Here is a 23,571-nt window from a genome sequence, read left to right as displayed (position 1 = left end):
GAATGGAGATTTGTACCAAGCCTGAAAAGCATGCTTCATGCCAAACATTTGACCTTGATTTATTTAACCTGTAAATAGTTAACGTTGAGAAGAGAATATTTTTCCTTCAAATATTTGAAAGATTATAATAAGGATTATTAGACTTATTCTGTATAACTCTGGAGATTATTATTAGAACAATAATAAGTTAGAGGTAGGCAAACTTTTATTTAATATAAGGAAGAATTTTCAAATAGAGCTGTTTCTGCGTGGACTGCCTTTAAAATGTACACAACTTTTAGCAGTGAAGACTGCTGAATGGTCCTGTTGGCAACACGGGATGTTACAGAGGAAAAAGGTGAATTAGATTACTTGTAAGTATTCTTTTACACTCCGTGTTTCTGTGATTAAAATATTGCAATCTATTTGGAAGACAAAGAGCTAAGCTTACATGTGGGAGAGATCTTCCGCAATGGAAGCATCAGGGATGTTTTTCTTCTAAATCTGTGGCACATTTCTGTGCTTGTCCGTAGTAATGGCAGATTCTTTTTCTCTTGAGGGTCAGTTTCAGTTTTGAAAACTATTAAAAGTCATTATTATGCCCAGTGAATAAAAATGAGTTAGCAAGATATTTAAAATCCTCAGCAGTCCAACTCAAGCTTTTTCCTAGATTTATATGCTGTTGCCAGAAAACCATGAATATTCATGCCTGTGAGCTTTTGGTGTTCATTATGCAAAGAGCACCTTTTTCTCTCTTCTTTGTGAAATTCTAAATTTTGCACTTGGCTTACTTCCTCTTCAATGTTACCATTCACTTTTTATATATCCTTTTTAGAATATATGTAACACTACATCCTTGTACCTTGGTTTGTCTAGATTGTGAGCAGTTTAAGCAGAGGAATAGTATCATATTCATTTGTATGTTGCACAGTATCTTGCAGGTCGTAAGAGTTCAGTTACATTAAATTTAATCAATCTGATTATCAGTGATTTTAGGTTGAAATGAGGTGAAACTGTAAAATGAGACCAAATTTCTTGCATGACCCTTATGCCAGTTACAGATGAGGAATCTCACACATATTCTACATAATGGCAGTATTGAATCTATACTCTCCCATGATAAATTAAGGAAGCAAATATATCTAGATACAGGGTCTGATGTTAAAAATCAGTTTTAACGTTGATTAAAATAGTCATGTCTCTCTGGTAGGGTAACAGATACACCTTGTTGTAAACTTCTTTGTATTTTTTATGATTTCTAAATTTCCTGTTATAAACACAAATTACTTCTATAATTTAAAAAATTCTATTGATAAGATTTAAGGCAGTTTTGTTACCCTATGGTTGCATAGATGGGGATCTTAATGTGAAGATGCATTAAAAAGCCCTTGATGTTTTCCTTTTTACTTAGTGGTAGTAAGGTTATATGTCACAGACGAAGACGTTTTGGTTCCAGAAACTTAGACATGCATTTTTGATAGAACTGGAGGCCAAGTCAGTTGATGTGTATGACCTTATGATCTGTTATTCATTTTTAATGAAATTCCACAAGTGTAAATATTAACAAATTTATCAGATTTACCTATATAAAGTATGTCATCTGTTTTTGCATGGGGAGCCCCAAAACTTATTTATTTTCCAAGAATGTCAGATGAGGACCCCAGAGCTATCTAGCGCACATCCTGTGAGCCTTGTGGGTCCCTGCGTGGCGGCGCCTCTCAGTCCCACCCCGGGATTCCCTCCATGCACGTTTTGGGCCCGGCTTCCCGGGGAACCTAGTGCTGATGCCCTGCAGGCCCAAAGGAAGGGCTCCTTATTGCCGCTCCACTTACCCAGCCCGCCCTGCCTCCTTGCCCTTCTGCTAGGACTATGTCTGTATCTGTAAATTAGTTTAATTTTGACATTTTTCGTGGTGTTTTTTTTTTAAAGGAGACAATTTGATAGTAAATAACAGAATTAAGTAGTGTTTAATTTAAGTAGATTGAGGTACAGTAATGTCCTGTTTCTTACAGTAATGACTCACACTGGCCGAAGTGCACTGCCCGTTGGCTCCTGTTGTGCTAGTTTAGTAGCAAAAATGAACTTTTAGAAAATCATAAGTTTTTATTTTGCCTGTTCCATTTATACAAAATCACATCCTCTGGGCTCTTTCATTTGGGGATCTAAATTGTGGAGGAAATGGACACCTTTAGGAACAAACTGGCTTATTTAACAGGAAGTCTTTTAAACTCCGTCTTTAAACTGGGTGTGGCTCAAAAAATACAAAACATGCAGTTTGCTTTGATCTGGGAAAAGGTTCAAATTCTGGAATAAAATAGAAATTTCTTAAGGATGTTAAAAGGCTATAGTTAAAATAAGAAAAAAGTGATTGTATCTGCTTGAAATGTGAGAAATAATAGAAGCAAGATAATGTGGTATCATAATATCTGATAGGAAATTTGTGAAAATATTTGGAAAGATGAAGCGGGAGGTAGTGTCTAGTTAAAAATTAGAGGTTTAGAATTTATGAGGATGAATTAAACTATCTTTCACTTCTACAATTTACTAGAAGGAAACCCCTCCCACACAGTTCTCCACTACTCCATTCAAGAGCTTCTGCTCCTCTCTTGAGAGAGTGAAAAAGTACCCAACTATGTGTGGCTGGCTGTTAAGGGTTGTTTTGTTGGAAAGGTGTGAATAAGAAGTAGGGGTGGGTCAGGCTAAGTGTGTACATGACCTGTGAGGCTGATAAGCTTGAGGAATGGAATTTAATAGATGCTATCAAGTTAGTGAGGAGCTTTTAAAGTATGCGTTTCATGCCTAATTAGTACTCTATCTTATTATAGTGAGATTAGATTGTATGTCTTTATTAATAACTACTTAGTAGCCACAGAAAGAGTACTTTAGTATTTTTAGGATGTGAATATCTTTTGAGTGGGCCTGCTAATTTCCCCTGAAAGAGGGAGATAATAGGTCTTGTGTTGACTTGTCATAGAGAAATTTTTATTTGCCATTGGTTATTTTTAGCTGGACTGATCTGAAGAGGATTAAGAAACAAAAAATTTATGAAGCTGATGAATCCTAGAAACCAGAATCTACAGGTTTGGAACTTGATCAGTGGGCAGCGTAGGTCTTGATGGTAATAGAGCCAATGAACGAGAGAGGCTGACAACCAGTCCTATGTGAGGTATAATATCCTAGTTTGTCTTAACTCATCTTTGAATTCCTGTGTAGCACCGGGCCTGGCCAATGGTAGCTGCTACATAAATACTGTTTACGTGACTGAGTGGAGCGTGATACTAAGCCTGCAAGGTGCTTAGAGTTTAGATTGGAGACAGAATGAACACGGAATTGCGTTCTCTCTGAAACCAATGAGAGTTCAGAGAAGAAAGGTTTATATGAACTTGAATGTGAGAGTTGGGAGTTTTAGGTACAGATGGAAGATTTAGGTACAGATGGAAGGGTATTTCTTGCTGTTCTGTCAGAATCAAAAAGCATAGGAAAAGCTGCATTTGAGTAGGGTAAAGAAAGCCTGTGGAGATACTTAAGAGAAGTTTGTTAGGGAGCAAGTGAGAAATAAAGTTAGATCATTGCATTGGAGACCATCACCTGTGAAGTCTAGGAGATTTTTTTTTTTTTTTTAAAGATTTTATCGGGGAAGGGAAACAGGACTTTATTGGGGAACAGTGTGTACTTCCAGGCCTTTTTTCCAAGTCAAATTGTTGTCCTTTCAGTCTTAGTTGTGGAGGGCGCAGCTCAGCTCCAGGTCCAGTTGCCGTTTTCTAGTTGCAGGGGGCACAGCCCACCATCCTTTGCGGGACTCGAGGGATTGAACTGGCAACCTTGTGGTTGAGAGCCCACTGGCCCATCCATGTGGGAATTGAACCGGCAGCCTTTGGAGTTAGGAGCACGGAGCTCTAACCGCCTGAGCCACTGGGCCGGCCCTTTAGAAGAAGAAAATTGTATTTTGCAATGGTCAGTGTGGCATAGTAATAGATGGGAACAGAAGACACAGCTACCTGTGTGGGCTAGAAAACGGAGCCTCTGAGCTTTATCACCCTCTGGTGCATGAAGCATGTGGCAAAACTGGAATTCAGACCAAAGTATTGAGTCTGTAGTGATAATTCTTTGCATTTCATCCCAACTACTTATAATTGATTTCATAAAAACCATCATATCAAGTTAATGATTAAAGATCAAATTTGTTTAGTTCCTCTTATAAAACACCCACATTATTTAAAATATTTTGAATATGTTAACTCTTATATGAAAATAGTGACATTTTGGGCCATATAATTCATTGTTGTTGGTGGGGTGGGGGGTGCTGTCCTATTCATTGCAGGATGTCTAGCAGCATCCCTGGCCAAACAAAAATGCCTGTACATTGCTAGATGTTCCCTGCAGGCAAAATCACCCCCAAATATTGCCTTAAAGCGTACTTACAGGATGGTTTCAAGCATAACCAGAAACAGTGCTATATTTCAGGAATAAGTATCATATGCTAGTAACTTTGCTTCATTTATGTTTCTAAGTCATAAAATAGTAATGTTCTAAAAATTAGGAAAAACTTAAGTGGTTGTGTAATTTATTATACAAACCTGGACAGAGTGAGAGTCAGAGGAGTGCTAGGATGCCAGAACAGCAGGCTTCAATTAGGGCTCTCTGGGCAAACTGGCTGAATAGTCACCCTCAGAGTAAACCTCATTTATTGAGCACCTGCTATGAGTAGAGCACTATGTTAAGATGATAAGCAGTAGTCAGAAGAACTGTGGAGGTTGGCAAGCCTCATGAAAGGCTTGGGTTAGACAAGTAAAATGGAAAGTAAAACGCCCCCCACCCCCCACCCAGCCCCGTGAAAAGGAACTATGGACAAAGACATCTGTGGTTAAACTCTCCATGATGCATAAAGTGAACATTTATTTGGACAAAAGGGTTTTGTACTGGAGTAGTTGGGAGAGAAGATTAAAGGATGTAGTTTTGGATCAGGTCACACAGAATCTTGAAAATTAAGCTGGGACTATATCCAGTGGGAAAGTTTTTGAGTTGTGAAATAATGTTATACTGATGTGTGTTTTTAGAGAGCTGAGTGGTAGAGGGTAGAGGATAGATCGGAAGGATGAAAGTCTGGTAAGTATGGGGAAACCAGTTGAGATTATTGTAATAATAATAATCTATATTGGGTGAGATGAGAGCCTAGACTCGACTGAGGTGAGTGAAAATGAAAGGGATGGATTTGAGGGACGGCAATGAATTGACAGGATGTGTTGAGTATATGGAGAAAGAAAACAGTCCAAGTTAACGTAAACATTTTCATTTGTTGGCTGGAAAAATAATGGTGCCATTTTAGGTTTGTTTGAGGATATTTGATTTTGGGGGGATGTGTGTAGTAGGTAGTTAGAGCTCAGTGACTGCCACCAGGAGAAGGATTAGAACTATTAGAAAATCATGTATGTCCAAGAAACGATAGTTGGTTATCAAGAAACAAAAAGACTTCTTCAAAGTAAAAAATTTTCTAATAAGCATAGAATAAAATAGTAGGAACAAATACCTAGCTGTGTCTTGTGAGGCAGCAGTTGATAGAATAACAAAAATCATATGATACAGAAACTGAGGAAATAGAACTCAGTTTTTACACTTATAATGTGTATTTTTCAGACCCTCGTGTCATCATTTCTAGCTTAGGTCATTCAACTTTAATAAGTGATACGAAAAAAAAACTGATAGGAAAGAAAAGAAAGCTAAGGGATTGGAGAATAGGTTACATTTTGCCTCTTATGAGTATTTTGAAAGCAACAAATAAGGTAGAACAGGTATGAATTAAAATAGGAAAAACTTAGTTCTGCTGATCTTACAGCTGGGGTTACCAAGTGGTACACTTAAGAATAACTGTAGAATTTCCACGGTTATAATTTTTCAGGAAGAATGCAGTGGTCTATTATAAATTCTTCATAATTATCTTCTTCATTCTGCAATATCAAGTTCCTTTTCCACTAGGTACTGGGCAGTTTTCTTTGGGGGTGAGGGTGGGGCATAAGAGATGGTGTGAAATACTCTTATTCCTGACCTTGAGATGCTTAGAATCCCATATGAGAGACAATTATATATATATATATATATATATATATATATATATATATATATATACATATATATATAATTTATACATATTCACACACAACTACAAACTCTAACAATGGAGGACTAGATTGGGTTTTCTCTCCAGGACAACACCATCCCTCCCCCAAATGGATTTTATGCTTTCTGACCATCTCATTACTTCAGGTATCCCATGTACCCACTCTTACCTTTCTTTCTCTCTTAACTCAAAAGAAAAAGAGAAGAGAATGTCTGGACAGTTCTTAATATTATATTAACTTCAGTTCTATAAGCAGACTACAGTGTACCATTCTCTCTTACTACTCTGGCACATAACATAAAAATATTGCCAAAATTTCTTCAGCACTTCAATTACCTGATACTTTAGGCTAACCTATTGTTAAGGTTAAACATACATATTTAAATATATGTATATCTAAATACATATGTTTAGATTTCCTCCCATTTAGTTCACACTTTCACAAAATGGATAAAATAATTTCTAATAATTTATGAAACTAATTTTAGAACCTGTAGGAATACTGCAAATAGAAAATTCTCTGAGAGGACAGTTGTTTAATCTTTATTGTATCAATAAACCTTTGTTGCTAGTGTTTTATGGATTCTAACTTTATGCTCATGCCTTTTCTCAGATATTTTTGCAGAAACATCAATAATTAAGAAAAATATATTAATTTTTAAAACCTAAGTTTAGTTGACAATTAAAAGCCACTATATGTATTATTATCTGGGATTTGAAGGGTATATTATTTGCTAAAAATTATGACTTTTTAGCCATGAGTGCCATGGCTTCTATAGGGTAAGACCCCGTTTAAGGCATTTCAAAAATAAAGTTAGCTATTAAGCGTGGTACTCTAAAAGAATCAGTGTGAATTACACACACACACACACACACACACGCGTAACATATATCTGTGTGTGTATATGTTTATATACATACACCCATGTGTGTTTTCTGTGGACTGAAAAATTCTGCCCTCAGTGGTAACTGCTCTCTTTGTACGTGGCTGTGTCAGAAAAGATACGTATTAATATCCACACAGACTGTCTCTTGCTTTGCAGCTATTGCCACAATTTGCAAAGTCTGGTGTTGAGACTCCCAGGCTTCCTGATGTCTTTTCTGAAAAAGACACAACTCAGTGTCTGATTGCTGCCTAGGTTGGTCTCACTGAAACGATTGTTTCCCAGCAGGGCATGGCTAGGCCTCAACACTTCTCTAGAAAGTTTGTCTTTCTAGAGAAGCAGTTTCCAACCTCAGTTCTATAACATCTCAGGCAATATCAAAATTGTTTTACTTTTCTTAAAAAAAAGAGAAAAAGCTATATTGGAATGAGAATCAAGAAAGTCATGAAATGAAAATAGAAGCACAGAGTGTCACTGTCTAAAAGATTGGGATTCACTACTTTAAAGCTTTTCTTCTGTCCGCTCTGCTTGCTCAGCCCTGTTTTGATTCACCACGTTGTGTTCTGTCCTCATACCTGTTCGCATATGTACCCTGCAGCTAATGTCACCTCAGTACTTGTACACTGCTCTGTTCTAAGACTATATTAATGAATCTGTCTTACTAATAATTACTATTATTATCGGTAACACTGATGATAGTCCTCTAAACACCAGAAGGGTGTTTTATATTTCTTCATATAAATGTAGTATATGCCTTGAAGTAAGCTCGTGGGCCAAATACTATAATAAATGGCATAATGATCAATCTAAAATTTCAGAAAGACTCTTATGACACATATATGGACTGAAGATATTTTTCTTCCATTGAGTTGTGATTTTGTGTTGCAATAGTGGGATTGATTACAACTTTGTATTTTATGTTGGTAGGGCTTAGGAGAAGAGAGCAGGAAACAGCAGTGGCTGTGAGAATGATTATTGAACTCTTTGAATCAAGGGTCTTGTGCATTCTTTTTAAAAATGGTAGTAAGCAGTAAAGTTTAATCATTAAGACCACAGATTCTGGAGCCATCCTGGTTTTGCCACTTAATGGCTACACTACCTTGGACTAGTCATTTATCTCACTGTGTCTCAGCTGACCTCATCTGTAAAACAGGGATTATAATAGTACCTGTCTCGTAAGATCATTGTGAAGATTGAAAGGGGATATAGTGAAATCATGTCTGACATGTAATAAGCACTTGGTAAACTTATAAATAATAACATTTATTATTGTCCCATTGACTAAGAGATTGTTAAGTCATTATAAAACAATGTATCTTAATATATAGAATTATTAAATTATATTTGGTTGCGGGTAAAACCAGAGATACTCTTATTGATGAAAGTTTAAAAACAACAACATGAAAATAAAACAAAAATACAATCTCAGAATGACCACTTTGATCTTATTTACTTTGGTATGCTTTCTTTATCTTTTTTTTCATATGTGTTTTTAAACATTGTGATCATGATTATTTTAGTCAGTGTTCATTCAGGTGCAAATATTTGATCATCTCTAAATGTTAATCACTGTGCCAGGGATTACTGCATCAGACTTTTTTGAAGACAAAGGCTCTGTTCTTTTGCCTTGAATATGCCTACTCAATAAATAGAGAGGGATGATTTTGAGGTATTAAAATCTGGATGATTTTCCTTGGCCTGTAAAAAGTTGCACACTAATCTAAAGAAATTTATTTCAACACAATTTTTTATACATCTTTTCTTTTTACCTTAAGTAAAGTTAAATTTTGTCCTTAGCTTCACTAACCTACTTTCAGCTGAATATACAATATGAAAAGTCATTACTTTGGTTACCATAAATTCACCAAAGTGACTCCAATCTCCCTCCTTTCTTAGCTCCATCATTTCATTATATGTCTACTATGTGTGTGTGCGTAGAAATGTCAGGAGAGACGTACTCCAAACTGTAAATAACTTTAGGGGATAGAGCTGGTAAAGGGAGAAAGGTTCTTATCACTCCATACATTTATATATATTTTTGTATTACTGAAAGTTGTCACACTTTTAAAAGATAATAAAGTTATATTCTTAGTTGCTTTTGTCACCAGTCATACTATACAGGTATGTGTGACATATGGGACAAAATACGATTTTTTATTATCAGTTTTATAATAATTCATATGCTTAATTACATTTCTACTAGTTCTCTCAGTATTTAACAATATACATAAAGTATATTTAATGGTGTTTAATTCCTTTGTAAGGATTTTTCTAAGGGAAAAAAACTGTCTTGAAAGGCCAATTTATTTCTAAGATTTTTAAAACAGCTTTATTGAAATATAATTTACGTATCAAAAAATTAACCTGTTGAAAGAGACTGTGGTTTTTAATATTCAGTGATTTTTATTATGTATACTGAATAGTGCAACCATCACCATAATCTTATTTTAGAATATTTTCACCATCCGCAAAAGAAACTTTGTACCTATTAGTATCACTTCCCATTCCTCTTTTCCCCACCCCCTCTCCCATCCTAGGCAACCACCAGTGTACTTTCTGTCTCATAGATTTGCCTGGCATAGAAAGACATGGCATAGAAATGAAATCATACAATATGTGGTCTTTTGTGGATGACTTCTTTTACTTAGCATAATGTTTTTGAGGTTCATCCATATTGTAGCGTTTTTATCACCTCTGACACATTTTTTAAATGTCTCTTTTCAACTTACAAATACCAACTCAAAAAATTCAAACAGGACAAAAATGAATAAAGTATAAAGTAAGTCTCTTGTAATTGGAATGAGGGGAGGTGGAAATTTCCTTTTTGATAAGGCATATCTAAGTGGCTGCAAAGATTCTTTGTTAAAACACCTTGTTTCACATAGTGGGGACATCTGATAATAGTCCTGTGAGAGGTGTTTCAGGACCGTTTTCCTTAAGAAGTGACATTTAAGCTGAGACTCAGTCGAAAGTAGGAATGGACTGGCTGAAGTTGGGTAGGGGAGCATGAAGGTGAGGCAAGCAAGAGGGGAAACTGAGTTTGTTTTACTCAAGGAGAACAGCATGCACAAATGACCTTAGAAGCAAAAGTGTTGGTCTTTCCAGAAATAAAATTAGTACCATACAGCTGTTAATTTAGTTTTGGGTGGTGGAAGAGGGTGTAACCAAAAAAAAAGTACAGAAACAGCTTTTTCATTGCTTGTGTTTCAAGGGCTGTGGGAGCCATTTTTTGGGAAAAAACTATCTTAATGGCAAAAGGAAATGCATAGAATTTTTAGCAGGGGACTATTAATAAAGTCAGATTTATATTTTAGAAAACACTTGGCTGCAGTATATAGAATGGATCAGAAAAGAGCAAGACCAGAGATTTTTTAATTTAAAAAAAAAAAAAAAAGATTTTTCTTTTTCAAAATTGTTTTGGCGATTCTTTGCCCTTTATATTTTCATATAACTTTAGGGTTAGTTTGCCAATTTCTGTGAAAATGCCTGCTGGGACTTTTTTAGGCTTTGTGTTGATTCTGTAGACCAACTTGGAAAAACTGACATCTTGACAATATTGAGTCTTCAGATCTATGAACATGGTACATCTCTCCATTCATTTGTCATCTTTAATTTCTCTCAGCAATGTTTTATCATTTTTAGTGTACAATTCTTACACATCATTTGTTAAATTTATTCCTAAGTATTTTATGTTTTTGGTGCTGTTGTGAATGAAATTGTTATATTTCATATTCAAATTGTTCATTGAAAATATATAGAAATACATTGAATTTTTTTGCCTATTGATCTTATATCCTGTAATCTTGCTAAATACCTTTATTCTAGTTTGTTGGTTTGTTTTGGTAGATTCCTACAAAGGATTCTCTGTATACAGGATTATGTTGCCTGTGAATAAAGACAATTTTATTTCTTTCCAATATGGATGCCCTTAATTTCTTTTTCTTAACTGTACTGACTAGACACTCCAGTACAGCACTGAATTGAAATCATGAGAGTGTACATCCTAAACTTTGTTCCCAGTCTTAGGAAAAGCATTCAGTCTTTCACCATTAGATTTGTTTATTTATTTATTTAGACAGAGTTTGTGTAGGATTGGTATTCTTTTTTCCTTTTTCTTCTTTTTTTTTTTTAAGGAAGGCGTAGCTCACAGTGGCCCATGCGGGGATCGAACTGGCAACGTTGGTGTTATTAGCACCACGCTCTAACCAACTGAGCTAACCGGCCACTCTAAGTATTGATCAAATTAGTAAGTGAAGACATCTGGGCCTGGGCTTTTCTTTGAAGCAAGGTTTCTAATTGTTAATTCAATTTTTAAAATTATTTTTTTCACTTACAGTTGACATTCAAGTATTATTTTATATTAATTTGAGGTGGACAGCATAGTGATTAGACATTTATATAATTTATGCAGTGATTCCCCTGATTAGCTTAGTACCCACCTGACACTATACATAGTTGTTACAACATTATTGACTATATTCCCTTATGCTGTACTTTACATTCCCTACCAATTTGTATTTCTTAATCCCTTCACCTTTTTCACCCAGCTCCTTAATCCTCCTACCCTCTGGCAGCCATCAGTTTGTTCTCTATGTCTGTGAGTTTGTTTCTGTTTTGTTTGTTTGTTTATTTTGCTCTTTAGATTCCACACATAAGTGAAATCATATGGTATTTGTCTTTCTCAGTCTGACTTATTTCACTTAGCATAATACCCTCTAGGTACATTTTTCACGTAATTCAATTTCTTTTTATAAATGTCTTCAGATTCTCTATTTCTTATTGAGTTACATTTGGTAATTTGTATCCTTCTAGGAATTTGTCTAATCTATGTAAGTTATTTTTTTGTTGGCATAAAGTTGTTCATAATATTCCCTTATAATATTATTCCCTTATAATCCTTTTAATATCGATAGAGTTTGTAGCAGTGTTCACTCTTTATTTCTGCGTTTGGTAATTTGTGTTTTCTCTTTTTTTTTCCTAGATAAATCTAACTGAAGATTTATCAATTTTTAAAATCTTTTCAAAGAACCAACCTCTGGTTTCTTGTTTTTCTCTATTTTTCTATTTCATTGATGTCTACCAATATTTACAATTTCCTTCTTACTGTCTTGGGTTTAATTTGCTCTTATTATTTTTTATTTAATACTGAGATTGTTAACTTGAGACCTCTTTTCTTTGCTAATATGTGTTTAAAATTATAAGTTTGCCTGTAAGTACTTCATTAGCTTTATCACATAATTATTGGGATATTTTTGTTTTTATTCAGTTTCAAGATTTTTTTTTTTCAGTTCAAGATATTTTCTGATTTCCCTTGTATGTATTCTTTGACCTGTGGTTATGTATAAGTATGATGTTTAATTTCCAAATATTTGGGATTTACAAAATTTTCTTTCTGTTGTTGATTTCTAATTCCATTGTGGTCCGAGGACAAGACTGAAAATTTCCATTCTGTTAAATTCAGAATGACTTTTTTTATGATAGTCTAGATGATGGTCTGTCCTGGAGAATGTTCCGTATGCACTTAAAAAAAATGTGTATTCTGTTATTATTGAGTGGAATGTCCCATAAATGTTAGGTAAGTAAAGTTGATTGATAGTGTTGTTCAAATCTCCTGTATCCTTACTGATTCTCCATGCAGTTCTCCTTTTTAGTTATTGAGAGGGCCTATTGAAAACTGCAAACCAAATTCCTGAATTGTCTTTTTCCTTTTAATTTTGCTATTGTTAATAGGTATACTTACATTTAATTTGAATATCTTCCTGATTTATTCATATGTGTCCCTTTGTCTCTGATAATATTTCTTATGTTAAACTCCAACTCTCTGGTTATTATTTTGGCATGGTTGGATTTTGTCTGTCATTTTTATTTTATTTTTTTTTAATTTATTTGTTTGTTTTCAGTTTGACTCAGTTGTTTCTGTTCTTTGTCCCTCCTTTGTGTTCTTGGTATGGTGAGTGATTTCCAGTTGCATCCTGGCCATTGTGGGCATTATGTTATGAGACTCATAATTATATTTCTCCTTTATTAGTAGACAGTTTCCTTACTTAGGGTGCCGTGTATGGGCCTGAATGGGGGTGGATGTTCAACTCTCTGCTAGACCCTGCTGATACCACTTCAGCAAAAGTGGAGCATGGCTCGCACTGCCTCCTTCCAGATGGATGGGCTGTAAGATCAGTGCCCTGCTGGGACCTACTGTCACATGGGGTTGGGGACAAAGGCGATGGCCTCCTTTTCCTCATTAATGCTGGATAGAGGTGGAGGCTCAGCTCCCCACTGGGCGTCTGAGACTTAATTTTAGCAGAAATAGAGTAATGAAGTAAAGTGTTTCAAGTTATTTTGGCAAGTAAACACTTGATAAATCTCAACCTTTAGCCATCAGTAAACTGGCTGTGTCCGTGAGAAATAAATCCCTCTTGATTAAACCATATATTATTATTGAAGAAATTTGAAAGTATCAGAGTGAAAAAACGTTTTTAGTAGGTAAAATGATTATTTTGAACAAGTCTATGAATTTGTAAGAAATGAGCAAAGGAGAAGATACATATGTTACAGTTATTGCAGATACTTTTATTTGGGATTTTTTTTTTTTTTTAATTCAGGGAATGAAACACCTTGGTCTTTGCTAAAGGAGGATCCTGTTACATGCAAAACTGAGCTCGTGTCCTCTGACAGGTGTAGAAGTACTTTGAAAAGTCAACCAAAGGTTCCCTGACTGAAGAATAATTTGTTGCCAATACCATATTGGACCAAAGCCCTCAAACATTACTTGGGGGTAGTGATGGGGCACTGAAATAAGAGAATAGAGTGAGAGGGGATAGTTGGCGTACCCCAAGGATTAGTAAATCAGCCTCCCCCTTTTCATCACTAGGAATGGACAGGTCCTACATTAACTTTCAACTATTAATGGAAGAAGGACCATTCTCTATTGCCAGGTAGGGGAATACATATAGGAATAGTGGGGGGAAAGGTAGTTTATCCGTGTACGATCAGCAGGACTTGTTCAGATTTTTGGTGAGGGTAGGAAATAAAAAAGATGGAGGAATCCAAAATTACTCTCAAGTTTTTAGCTTTTGTAACTGAAAGAATTAAATGGGGTATAGAGGAGATGATGTTTTAGTTTAATTGATTTTGAATTATTGATGCTTAATTAATTTAGTTTATAGTAGTTTCTGTTTTTTTCATGATGCTAAAAGCACTTTATAATGTTTTTATAAACCAGTTTATCAAGATTTAATTTACATACTATAAATTCTACCCATACCTGTGTAATTTATTTAGCATAAAATGTATAATTCAATGAATTTAGTCTGTTTGCAGTCATGACACTGTTACCACAATCATCACGACCTTGTAATTTGAGAACATTCGTATCACCCTAAAAAGAAACCTCATCCCTATTCCTTCCTACCTCCAGCCCTAGGCAACAACTAATCTACCTTCTGCTCCATGGTTTTTTCTAGGTGTTTCTTATAAATGGAACCATATACTATGTGTTCTTTTGTGTCTTTCACTGAGTGTGTTTTTAGGCTCATTCATGTTTCTTGCACTTTTTAAAATGAGTTTTATGGCTAATAATAGAGGAACATGCTAAATACACGTGAGTCAAGTGGGTAAATTGTGTGAAACCAGTCAGTGCAGGGAAATTACGTATTGAAAGAGTGGTGATAATATCATAAAGTGTCTTTATTAATGTTTGTTATTCATCTATAGAGATTTTCCTTGCTAAATATTTGCTAACATAGAATATCAGTACATGATAGTTATCACAATTAAAGTTGGGATGCTGAAGTAGAGATTTGTTATGAGACATTTGTGGTATTTAAGTTGGAAAGAGAATGAACCCCACTGGTTTCATTTTTATTTTGAATTGTTAATAAGCTACTTCATAAATGGAGTCAGTGTCATTTTTATCCAAATCGATATATGGATTTACCCTATTAGTCTTGGTGATCTTGATCAGAACGAAGTAATTGATGTGAGGGACAGACCTAAGTTATGGAGAGGGGAGAGGAGAAGAGGGATAGAAAATGTACATGTTGCCATTAGAAAGTAGTTTGTCGATTCTGGTACTATAGAGATATATTTATACCAGAATACACTTCATTTTATTGCTCTAACTTTATTTGTGTAAAATGTGAAAATTATTAACTCCTCGCCTTATTGAGACATTTATATAGAAATATCAAAGTATAATTTTGTTTACTTCATAAATTCCATTTAAAATGTCTTAATTTAGAAAGCACTCTCGTTAGAATTCAAGTAACTTCACCCATTTTATACAGAGTCACATTTGAAATAAAGTAATGTTAATTGACATAATTGGAACTAATCTCCCTCACATCATCAGAATGGCTATTATAAAAAATCACAAGTACCATGTGTTAGTGAGCATGTGGAGAAAAGCGAATCCTTGTTTACTGTTGGTGGGATTTCAAACTGGTGCAGCCACAATGGAAAATATAAAGATTCTTCAAAAAACTAAAAATAGAATATACCATATGACCTAGCAATTCCACTTCTGAGTATTCAAAGAAAACAAAAATTCTAATTTGAAAAGACATAACATGTTCATTGCAACATTATTTGCAATAGCCAAGATACGGAAGTAACCTAGGTGTCCATGAACAGATGAATGGTTAAAGAAGATGTGGTATATACAGAGGGTCCCCAAAAAATGTATACACATTTTAAGAAAGGAAAACTGTATTAAAATTGTAATACTCAATGTATACTGATAACAAAAGATGAATAAAGTCACGTTTGACTTCTGCAATTACAAGAGGTGCTCAAAGTGGTTACCATCAGCATCTAGACAGTTCTGATTATGGTGAACGACTGCTTGAGCAACATTGACTGAAGTCTACTTGTATACATATTTTTGGCACCCTCGGTATATACAATGGAAGACTATGCAGCAGTAAAAAAATGAAATCTTGGTATTTGCGAAAACATGGATGGATACAGAGGGTATTATACCAAGTGAAATAAGTCAGGCAGAGAAAGACAAATACTGTATGTTTTCATTTATATGTGGAATATGAAACAACAAAACAACTGAACAAAAAAAACACCAAAAAGAGACTCAGCAACGGAGACCAAAGAGATTGTTACCAGAGGGGGATGGGTGAAAAAGGTGAAGGGGAATATAGTCAATAATATTGTGATAAGTTTACAAGGTGACAGATGATTACTAGAATTAGTGAGGTGATCACATTGTTAGGTGTAAAAATGTTGAATCACTGTATTGTACACCTGAAACTAACCAATATAATACCAACTAATTAAATTTTAAAAATTGATAAAAAAATAATTGGAACTAACCTGAGGGAAAACTATGAAGTAGGAAATTTAAAGACACCCTAGCTCTATTTTCTGCCCTTTTTCTTTTTGTATAACTTACCCAGGAGCTTATAAAAGTCCCTTTCCCCTTTCCTGAGATCGATGTAATATTATGAATTGATTCATATTAAGTAATTAATGACTTAAAGTATTGCTTTTCTCTGACATCATCGTTTCAAAAGAGGACTACAGAGTGGGTACTGCTTAACTAAAAAGGAAGGAATTACTAATGGTGGATTTTTGCATGACTTGTGGTAGGAAGGGACCTGGGAAGTAGAAAAAAAGGTATTTATCTCCTCATTCTGCCTCTAGATAAGACTTAATGATATGATTATATTGGGGAGATAGTCATGTACTATTGAAAACAAAATAAATTATTTTAAAGACAGATGTTTCCTTGTAGTTTTTGTAAAGAGATTAAGGAGAAAAGTAAGACACATTTTAGGGTTGGACAGTTGACCTCATTTGGGTTCATTTAATATTTGAGATTTACATTTATATTGATGGGTATAGTGTCATTTTCTTTCCGTGCATAAAGTAAATGTGGGTGATTTTAAACATACTCCATTACTTTTTACTCCCCTCTTCCATTTAAATCTATCCCAAAGGATCCCTATCTTTTAATCTTGTGTTTAGTAATGAATGTTAACCTTTTGTTTTTGTTGTCTTCTAGGCTATATTCATCACCAAAGAAAAAACTTACACCAATGCAGAAATCAGTTAGCCCATTAGTTTGGTGCAGGCAAGTTTTGGATTACCCAAGTCCTGATGTTGAATGTGCTAAAAAGTCTCTTATCCACAAACTTGATCAAACTATGTCAGGTACGTCTATAATTTTGCTTCTAAATTCATCTCTTTGCTTCCTTTAGTTAAAAAAAAAAAAAAAAAAAAGACAGATATATGTTGAAGTCTGTTTTAAGAAAGGCAATTCTTTGCTTGGTAGTGGTTTTCAAATCCCATTGTGCGCACGTGCTGTATGTGCCGTACGTGCTGTATGAGTTTTTGCCATGTGCACATACCCTTGTTCTGTTATTCACTTCAATTGTTTTCAATCTCCTCATTTTTATTTAGCTTCATTTTAAAGAATAATATCAAGAAATAATGAGTATTATGTGATAGGCTTTTTTCTAAAGCAAGTAAAACAAATAACTATTTAAAAAATGTTTGTCTGGTATCATCTAACATTATCTCCCCACCCTTGGGGAAATTCTGGTTGAGAACCAAACAGACCTTGTTCTCACTCTAGCACTTAGTTACTGTGTGATTCTGCTCATTATTTAACTTCTGTGAGCTCAGTTTTCTCATAAGAATGATGAACCTTGTAAGGTTATTTTAAGGTTTAAATGATAATGTGTATGAAAGAGCCTAGCATGTTTTTCTGGCTCATAGTAAGTACTTAGTAAATGTATTCATTTCCCTTCCTTGTTGTATTTTTCTTTTTCTTTTAACTTGGCATTTTAGGTTTAAATTGCTTTTATGCTCTTTTGTTTAATAGCATTCACAAAGCTGACAAAGTGTGTCTGTGACTATCTATGGCATTTAATGTAGCATGCCAGTGTGGGTAGAAATGTAGGAAATACATTATTGACTCTTTCATGGAATTTCTCTCAATCTCTTTAAGAATGTGACTGTTTTTCTGGAATACTCATGTAGTGAAGGATTGATGCATGATTACTAATACTAAATAGGCTTTTTGTTTTGGTTTTTTGCTTTGTGTTTACCTGGCAGCCATGTAATTGCTTATTTTGGCTTTATTATGAGGCTGTGTGCTCTCTTGTTAAGATTGTAAGCTGAAAATGGTCAGGAGAGGCAAAGGGGAGACCAAACAGTTAAACTGGCGTACACTAAAGTGAGTTTAGTTGGCTGCAAGTGGTAATGGTGATTACACGAAAATACCAGGTCGGATGTGATTACAGAGCTTCTGAGTCTGTCTGGACACTGAAGTACTTTTCCTCTGTATAGAGAATCCCTTTTTAAAAAGCAATAGCCTTTATGTGATTTTTAAAATGTAGTTGTCTGAATATCAAGTGTTTTTAGAAATACATCCTGGAGATTATATTATTAATATATTCATAAGAGATTATTAGAAAGGTTATGTAGAGCTAGTAGATAAGCTAGTATTTCAGAATTTGAAATAACTGGAAAATGTCTAACTCATTTCAGTTAGATGATATTATTTAGACATTTATTAAAAGTACTTTTAGGACCAATTTTCCAGTACTCTATCTCACCTTAGAAATAATGTGAGTATATTTTACAATTTAATTAATTACTCACCTTTGCCCGCAAGCAGCCATCGATAACACATAAACAAACAGGCATGGATGGCATGTTCCAGTAAAACTTTGTTTACAAAAACAGGTGGGGGGCTGGATTTGGCTCATAGGCGATAGCTTACTAACCCTTGGTTTAAAACATCATCAGGAATGGGAACTATTAGCAATTGGTAATTAGCAGCTTAGACTTCGGGAGAAAACCAAAGCTGTTGCACCTCAAAAATAGCAATTTGAGTGAGTGGCTTTTTGCTTTATTGTAACAAGGGTATTAAAGATAGTAGGAGTGTGTAAGAGAAGCTGTTACTCTTGAACCAAAAACTAGGTGTAATCAAGTACTGGATCTATTCAACAGTGATTAGATTTTATAGCTATATGCACAGACCAATAGCTAGCTATAAATATAATGTATATTCACAGGAAAAATAAGTTGGCTATTACAACTTTGAACCTTATAGTCCTAAACTCCTTTTTCCCAAGTTGGAGATTATTTCTTAAATGTATTTTTTGATAAGGCAAAGAAAGCTTCTTGGGAATTGAGCTATTGTATGTTAGCAGAACAGTTTCCGCTCCGTCACTCTCAGCTTCTTTGCAGTGCACGGCCACTTGTTCCTAAGATGTTCTTTTTGGTGGTGTTGTTGGCTTAGGTGCATCTTATTTATATCATGATAGTGCATTCTCTTTTTTACCTTCTCCTACCCTCCCTGCTGTTTTCTTTTCAGTCTTCTCTGAAGATTCTTCCTTCTCTGTCCATCTTTATGTGTGGGGTAAACTTTACATAACATTTCCCACTTTAACCATTTTTAGATACCCAGTTCAGTGAGTGGCATTAAGTACACCCACACTGCTGTGCAGCCGTCACCACTGGCCATCTCCAGAACTTTTTCATCGTCCCCTACTAAAATTCTGTACCCATTAAACTTCACATTCCCCCTGCCTCCTATCTGCCCATCTTTTAAGTTTAGGGTACCCCAGGTCTCTCTTTTGCCCCACTTCTCTCTGTTTTATTTCATCCATTCATATGGTATTCAGTATCTCTATTCAAATTAATCTCATTCACTCATGTATATATTCACTTAATAGTTATTGAGAGCCAGTTATGTATCAGGCTTTGGGGAAAGGGTGGATGATGTATGATGAGGAAAAACCAGCACAATCTAACACTCATGGAGTTTATCATCTAGTAGGGGAAGCATTACTACAAACCATTTGTTGTTTTTTAACTCGGGATATGTAGTAAAGGAATGGTAGACTGCCTTGAGCTTCGAGAAATAGGAGTTTTACCTCAGGAAGTGATGTTTGACCTGAATCCTAAAGATTCAGGGAAATTTAAGTGGGCTGAGGGGAAAGGTGAAAGGGGGTGTAGGGTGGCCCGGGTAGAGCACAACATGTGCACAGGCTCCGGGGCGCCTGAGGGAGCGTGTGGGAGGGAGCGGGCAAAGGTGAGGAGCTGGAACAAGCGCCGTGGCTGGAGAAGAATCAGGCAGAGGGTGACGTGAGGCAAGGTCAGCAGGATGTGTAGGAGCCAGACTATCTGCAAGGCCTGAGGGACCATGTGAAAGGTTTTGGGCTTTATTCTAAATGCTATTGGAAGATATTAATATTAAAGGCTTTTATTCAAGGGCATGGTTTGTGGGGGCAGGAAGAGGACACTCGCATTTGGATGAGGTCTTCCTTAGCTATAGTGTGGAGAGTAGATGAGAGAGGGCCAAAAAGGAATATACGGAGGATGCTTTTGAGAGGGTTGGTGATGATAGCTGGGTAGTGTGTGTTATGGGGGAAGGGTGGTAGTGGAGATGAAAAGATTTGGAAGTAAAAGGGAATGAACCAAACAAATAGGAGGAAATGAGGGAAAGGAAGGTATCAACAGTGGTTTCTAGGTTTCCAGCTGTGTTACCTGATGAATGTTATCGTTTTGTGATAGGGACCCCAGGTAGAGAATTCAGTTTTAGCAAAATTATTTAGGAAAATTATGGAAAATTTAGGAAAATTATGAGTTTGGATTTGGACATGTTGGCTCTGGGGCACTTTTGCCAGACCCACGGGGGAGACTGAATGGTTGCTGTATGTGGGACTGCAGCTCAGGACAACTTAGCACTGGAGATAGAAATAATGGGAGGATTTAAGGCATGTAGATAATAGCTAATGTCATGGGTATGAATGAAATTTCTCAGGAAGAAGATTACGGTATAGACTGAGAAGATAAAAGGGCTGAGGACTTGAAATGCTAGTGATTAAATAACCAAGTAAAAGAGAAGAAGCTTCAAAGGAGATCGAAGACTAAAGAGATAGGAAGAAATTAGCAACTCCATTTCTGCTCAGATTGATATTTCTGAGATCATGTTACCTACTAATTATGTATAAAATGTGGTGTCTTGTCTCACAGTGAATATATTATATAAAACTATTCTGTCCAACTTCCGACACTATCCAACGAAACAAGAACTAAACAAAACATATGTTCCTCCTCCCAAAACCACTACTTTGCTAATATTTAAACCAGAAAATTCGGTCATCTTATTTTTTTTCCCTTTAATAATCCTTTCCAATTTATTTTTTTGAAGATTTTTTTTTTTTTTAATTGGGGAAGGGGAACAGGACTCTACCGGGGAACAGCATGCACTTCCAGGACTTCCCCTCCAAGTCAAGTTGTTGCCCACTCAATCTTAGCTGTGGAGGGTGCCATTCAGCTATCAAGTTGTTGTCCTTTCAGTCCCAGCCGCGGAGGGCACAGCCCAGCCCGCTTCAGATGCTGCCGCCAGTTACAGGGGGCGCAGCCCACCATCCCTTGCGGGAGTCGAACCGGCAACCTTGTGGTTGAGAGGAGGCACTCCAACCAACTGAGCCATTCGGGAGCTCAGAGGCAGCTCAACTCAAGGTGCCGTGTTCAATCTTAGTTGCAGGGGCGCTGCCCACCATCCCTTGCAGGACTCAAGGAGTTGAACCGGCAACCCCGTGGCTGAGAGCCCACTGGACCATTCGGGAATCGAACCGGCAGCCCCCGGAGCCAGGAGCACGGAACTCCAACCACCTGAGCCACTGGGCCGGCCCTCCTATTTTTAATATCTCCTTTTTTTATTTGTCAGCTCTACCACCTAGTTCAGTCTGATCTATTCAGCATCAAAATTTCCATCAAATGTTTTTCCTACACTGATTGGATCCTATTACTCTTGTTAAAAACCACGATGACATTGTCACTGCCGAGCTCAAGTTCAGGCTCCTGAGCCTGATGAGCAGACCTCCCTGACCTGGGCCCAGCTGGTTTTTCCTGTTTTGTCCCTCACCACATGCTGCCCTTTCTAGATTACTCACTCTTATCCCCTGAACAGACTGTATTTTCAACACCGCTTTTGTTCATGTTATAAACACAGATGAAAGCACTTACTTTCCCCACTTTTAGTGGCTTATCAAATTATTACTCATCCTCTCAAGACTGCTCCAGTGCCTCTGCTTCCAAAAAATCTTACCTAGTTTCTCTCAATTGTAATGAATTGTTCCTATCTCATCATTTCCACAAACATTTGCACCTTTATGATAGTACTCATTTCATCTGGCTTTGAAATCAGTTTTTTCTGCCTACACTACTTGGCTGTAAGCCTCTTGAGAAAAAGCACCATGTCACATTTGTCTTTATATTCTCACAGTGCTTTGCTGATGGTTATAAATATTGAATAAACTGGATTTTAGAATAGGGTGGAAGAAATACTATTTTAAGTATTAATTTTTCTTGTATATAATTGTACTTGACATCTTAGCCCTGTTTGGTACTTAGCCCTATTCAGTACCAAATAGCACAAATATCTTTTCCCTGTTTTGGCCTAAGTATTCTCCTTGTGCCAGAAAACTGGGAAGGGGATGACGGCGGGGTGGGGGGCGGAGGCTTTTCTCTTTTTAAAAAGAATTCTCACATATTTTCACCTTAACCTCACCCAAATAGTCAATATTGCTTTTCCCCCCCCCCCAAAATTCAAACTTTGTAAAGGCTATTTTTAAAAATCATTTCACAGTTTTTTAAAGCAATACAGTTTGTATAGGAAAATGAAAAAATACAAATATGCTTTTAGATTTATTTTATTTTTAAAGGCCATTCAGGATTGATACAATTGTAACGAACTTTCTAATAAGATAGAAGTAAATTCATTTAATGGCTAATAATTTGTTGAGATATTCTTCCTATGATATTATTTTTGTTGTTTGGTGTGGCTACTATTTTACTTGCATAGCACAATTTTAAATAATGAGAATATTTTGTTGGGATTATTAATAGGATGTTTTTCTCCCACTACTATAAGAATGTTTCTGTATTGAAATTTAGATAATGACTTAATGAATTTCCTAATAGGGAAAATTTTGTAATAAAATGTTAATTTTTTCCAGTTATTAAATTTTATTTCCCCCCTTCTCATTTATGCAGCTCTAAAGAGGCAGAATTTGTATAATAATCCTTTCAACTCCATGAGTTACACAAGTCCTTACAGTCCAAATACAAGTAGCCCATACAGCAGTGGTTTCAATTCTCCGTCCTCAACCCCAGTACGACCTCCTATAGTCAAACAGCTAATACTTCCTGGAAATTCAGGTAAGGAAAAAATGAAATGGAGTGATTAAAGAATGGTTTTTAACTTACTGCCCTACCTCAGAAAACACCACATTCATCAGTAGTTCAAGTTCTTTCATTTATGAAACTTTTAACTGGTTAGAGGAAATGTCATTGAGGAGCTAGTTGGCACCAGGTACTATATACTAGGCACCAGGGATACAGATAAGCCAATTTACATCCATGAAGTTTTCTTTAGCATATACTTTAAAGTTTTTTAATCTGGCTTCATTAGATAGTGTCCCAAGCTTGATTATTTTAACCAATAGATGCTTATTGAATAGCTTGCTTGGGGTGTAAAAGCTACAGAGTTAAAAACTTTTTTTTATAGAATTTTAATTAGCTTTGATAATTGCACTTAACACATAATATAAGGTTATATGT

General features: G+C 35.8%; 1 protein-coding gene across 3 annotated transcripts in view; it reads left to right on the top strand.

Moving 5' to 3' along the window:
• The window catches only part of SLAIN2 (SLAIN family member 2), a 70,729-nt gene that overhangs the window by 13,456 nt on the left and 33,702 nt on the right, over positions 1-23,571 (top strand). For all 3 annotated transcript variants that reach the window (XM_019741041.3, XM_019741039.3, XM_019741040.3), the window contains exons 2-3: positions 16,991-17,139; positions 23,005-23,169. In XM_019741041.3, coding sequence (XP_019596600.2) covers positions 16,991-17,139; positions 23,005-23,169 — 314 coding nt within the window. The remainder of the gene's footprint in view (positions 1-16,990; positions 17,140-23,004; positions 23,170-23,571) is intronic.

The sequence above is a fragment of the Rhinolophus sinicus genome, chromosome 1, assembly GCF_057876585.1.
Source record: "Rhinolophus sinicus isolate RSI-liver-muscle chromosome 1, RSI-T2T, whole genome shotgun sequence".
NCBI classification, from domain to species: domain Eukaryota; kingdom Metazoa; phylum Chordata; class Mammalia; order Chiroptera; family Rhinolophidae; genus Rhinolophus; species Rhinolophus sinicus.
Note: the sequence above shows the minus strand (reverse complement) of the source record. Positions and strands in the feature narration are given on the sequence as shown.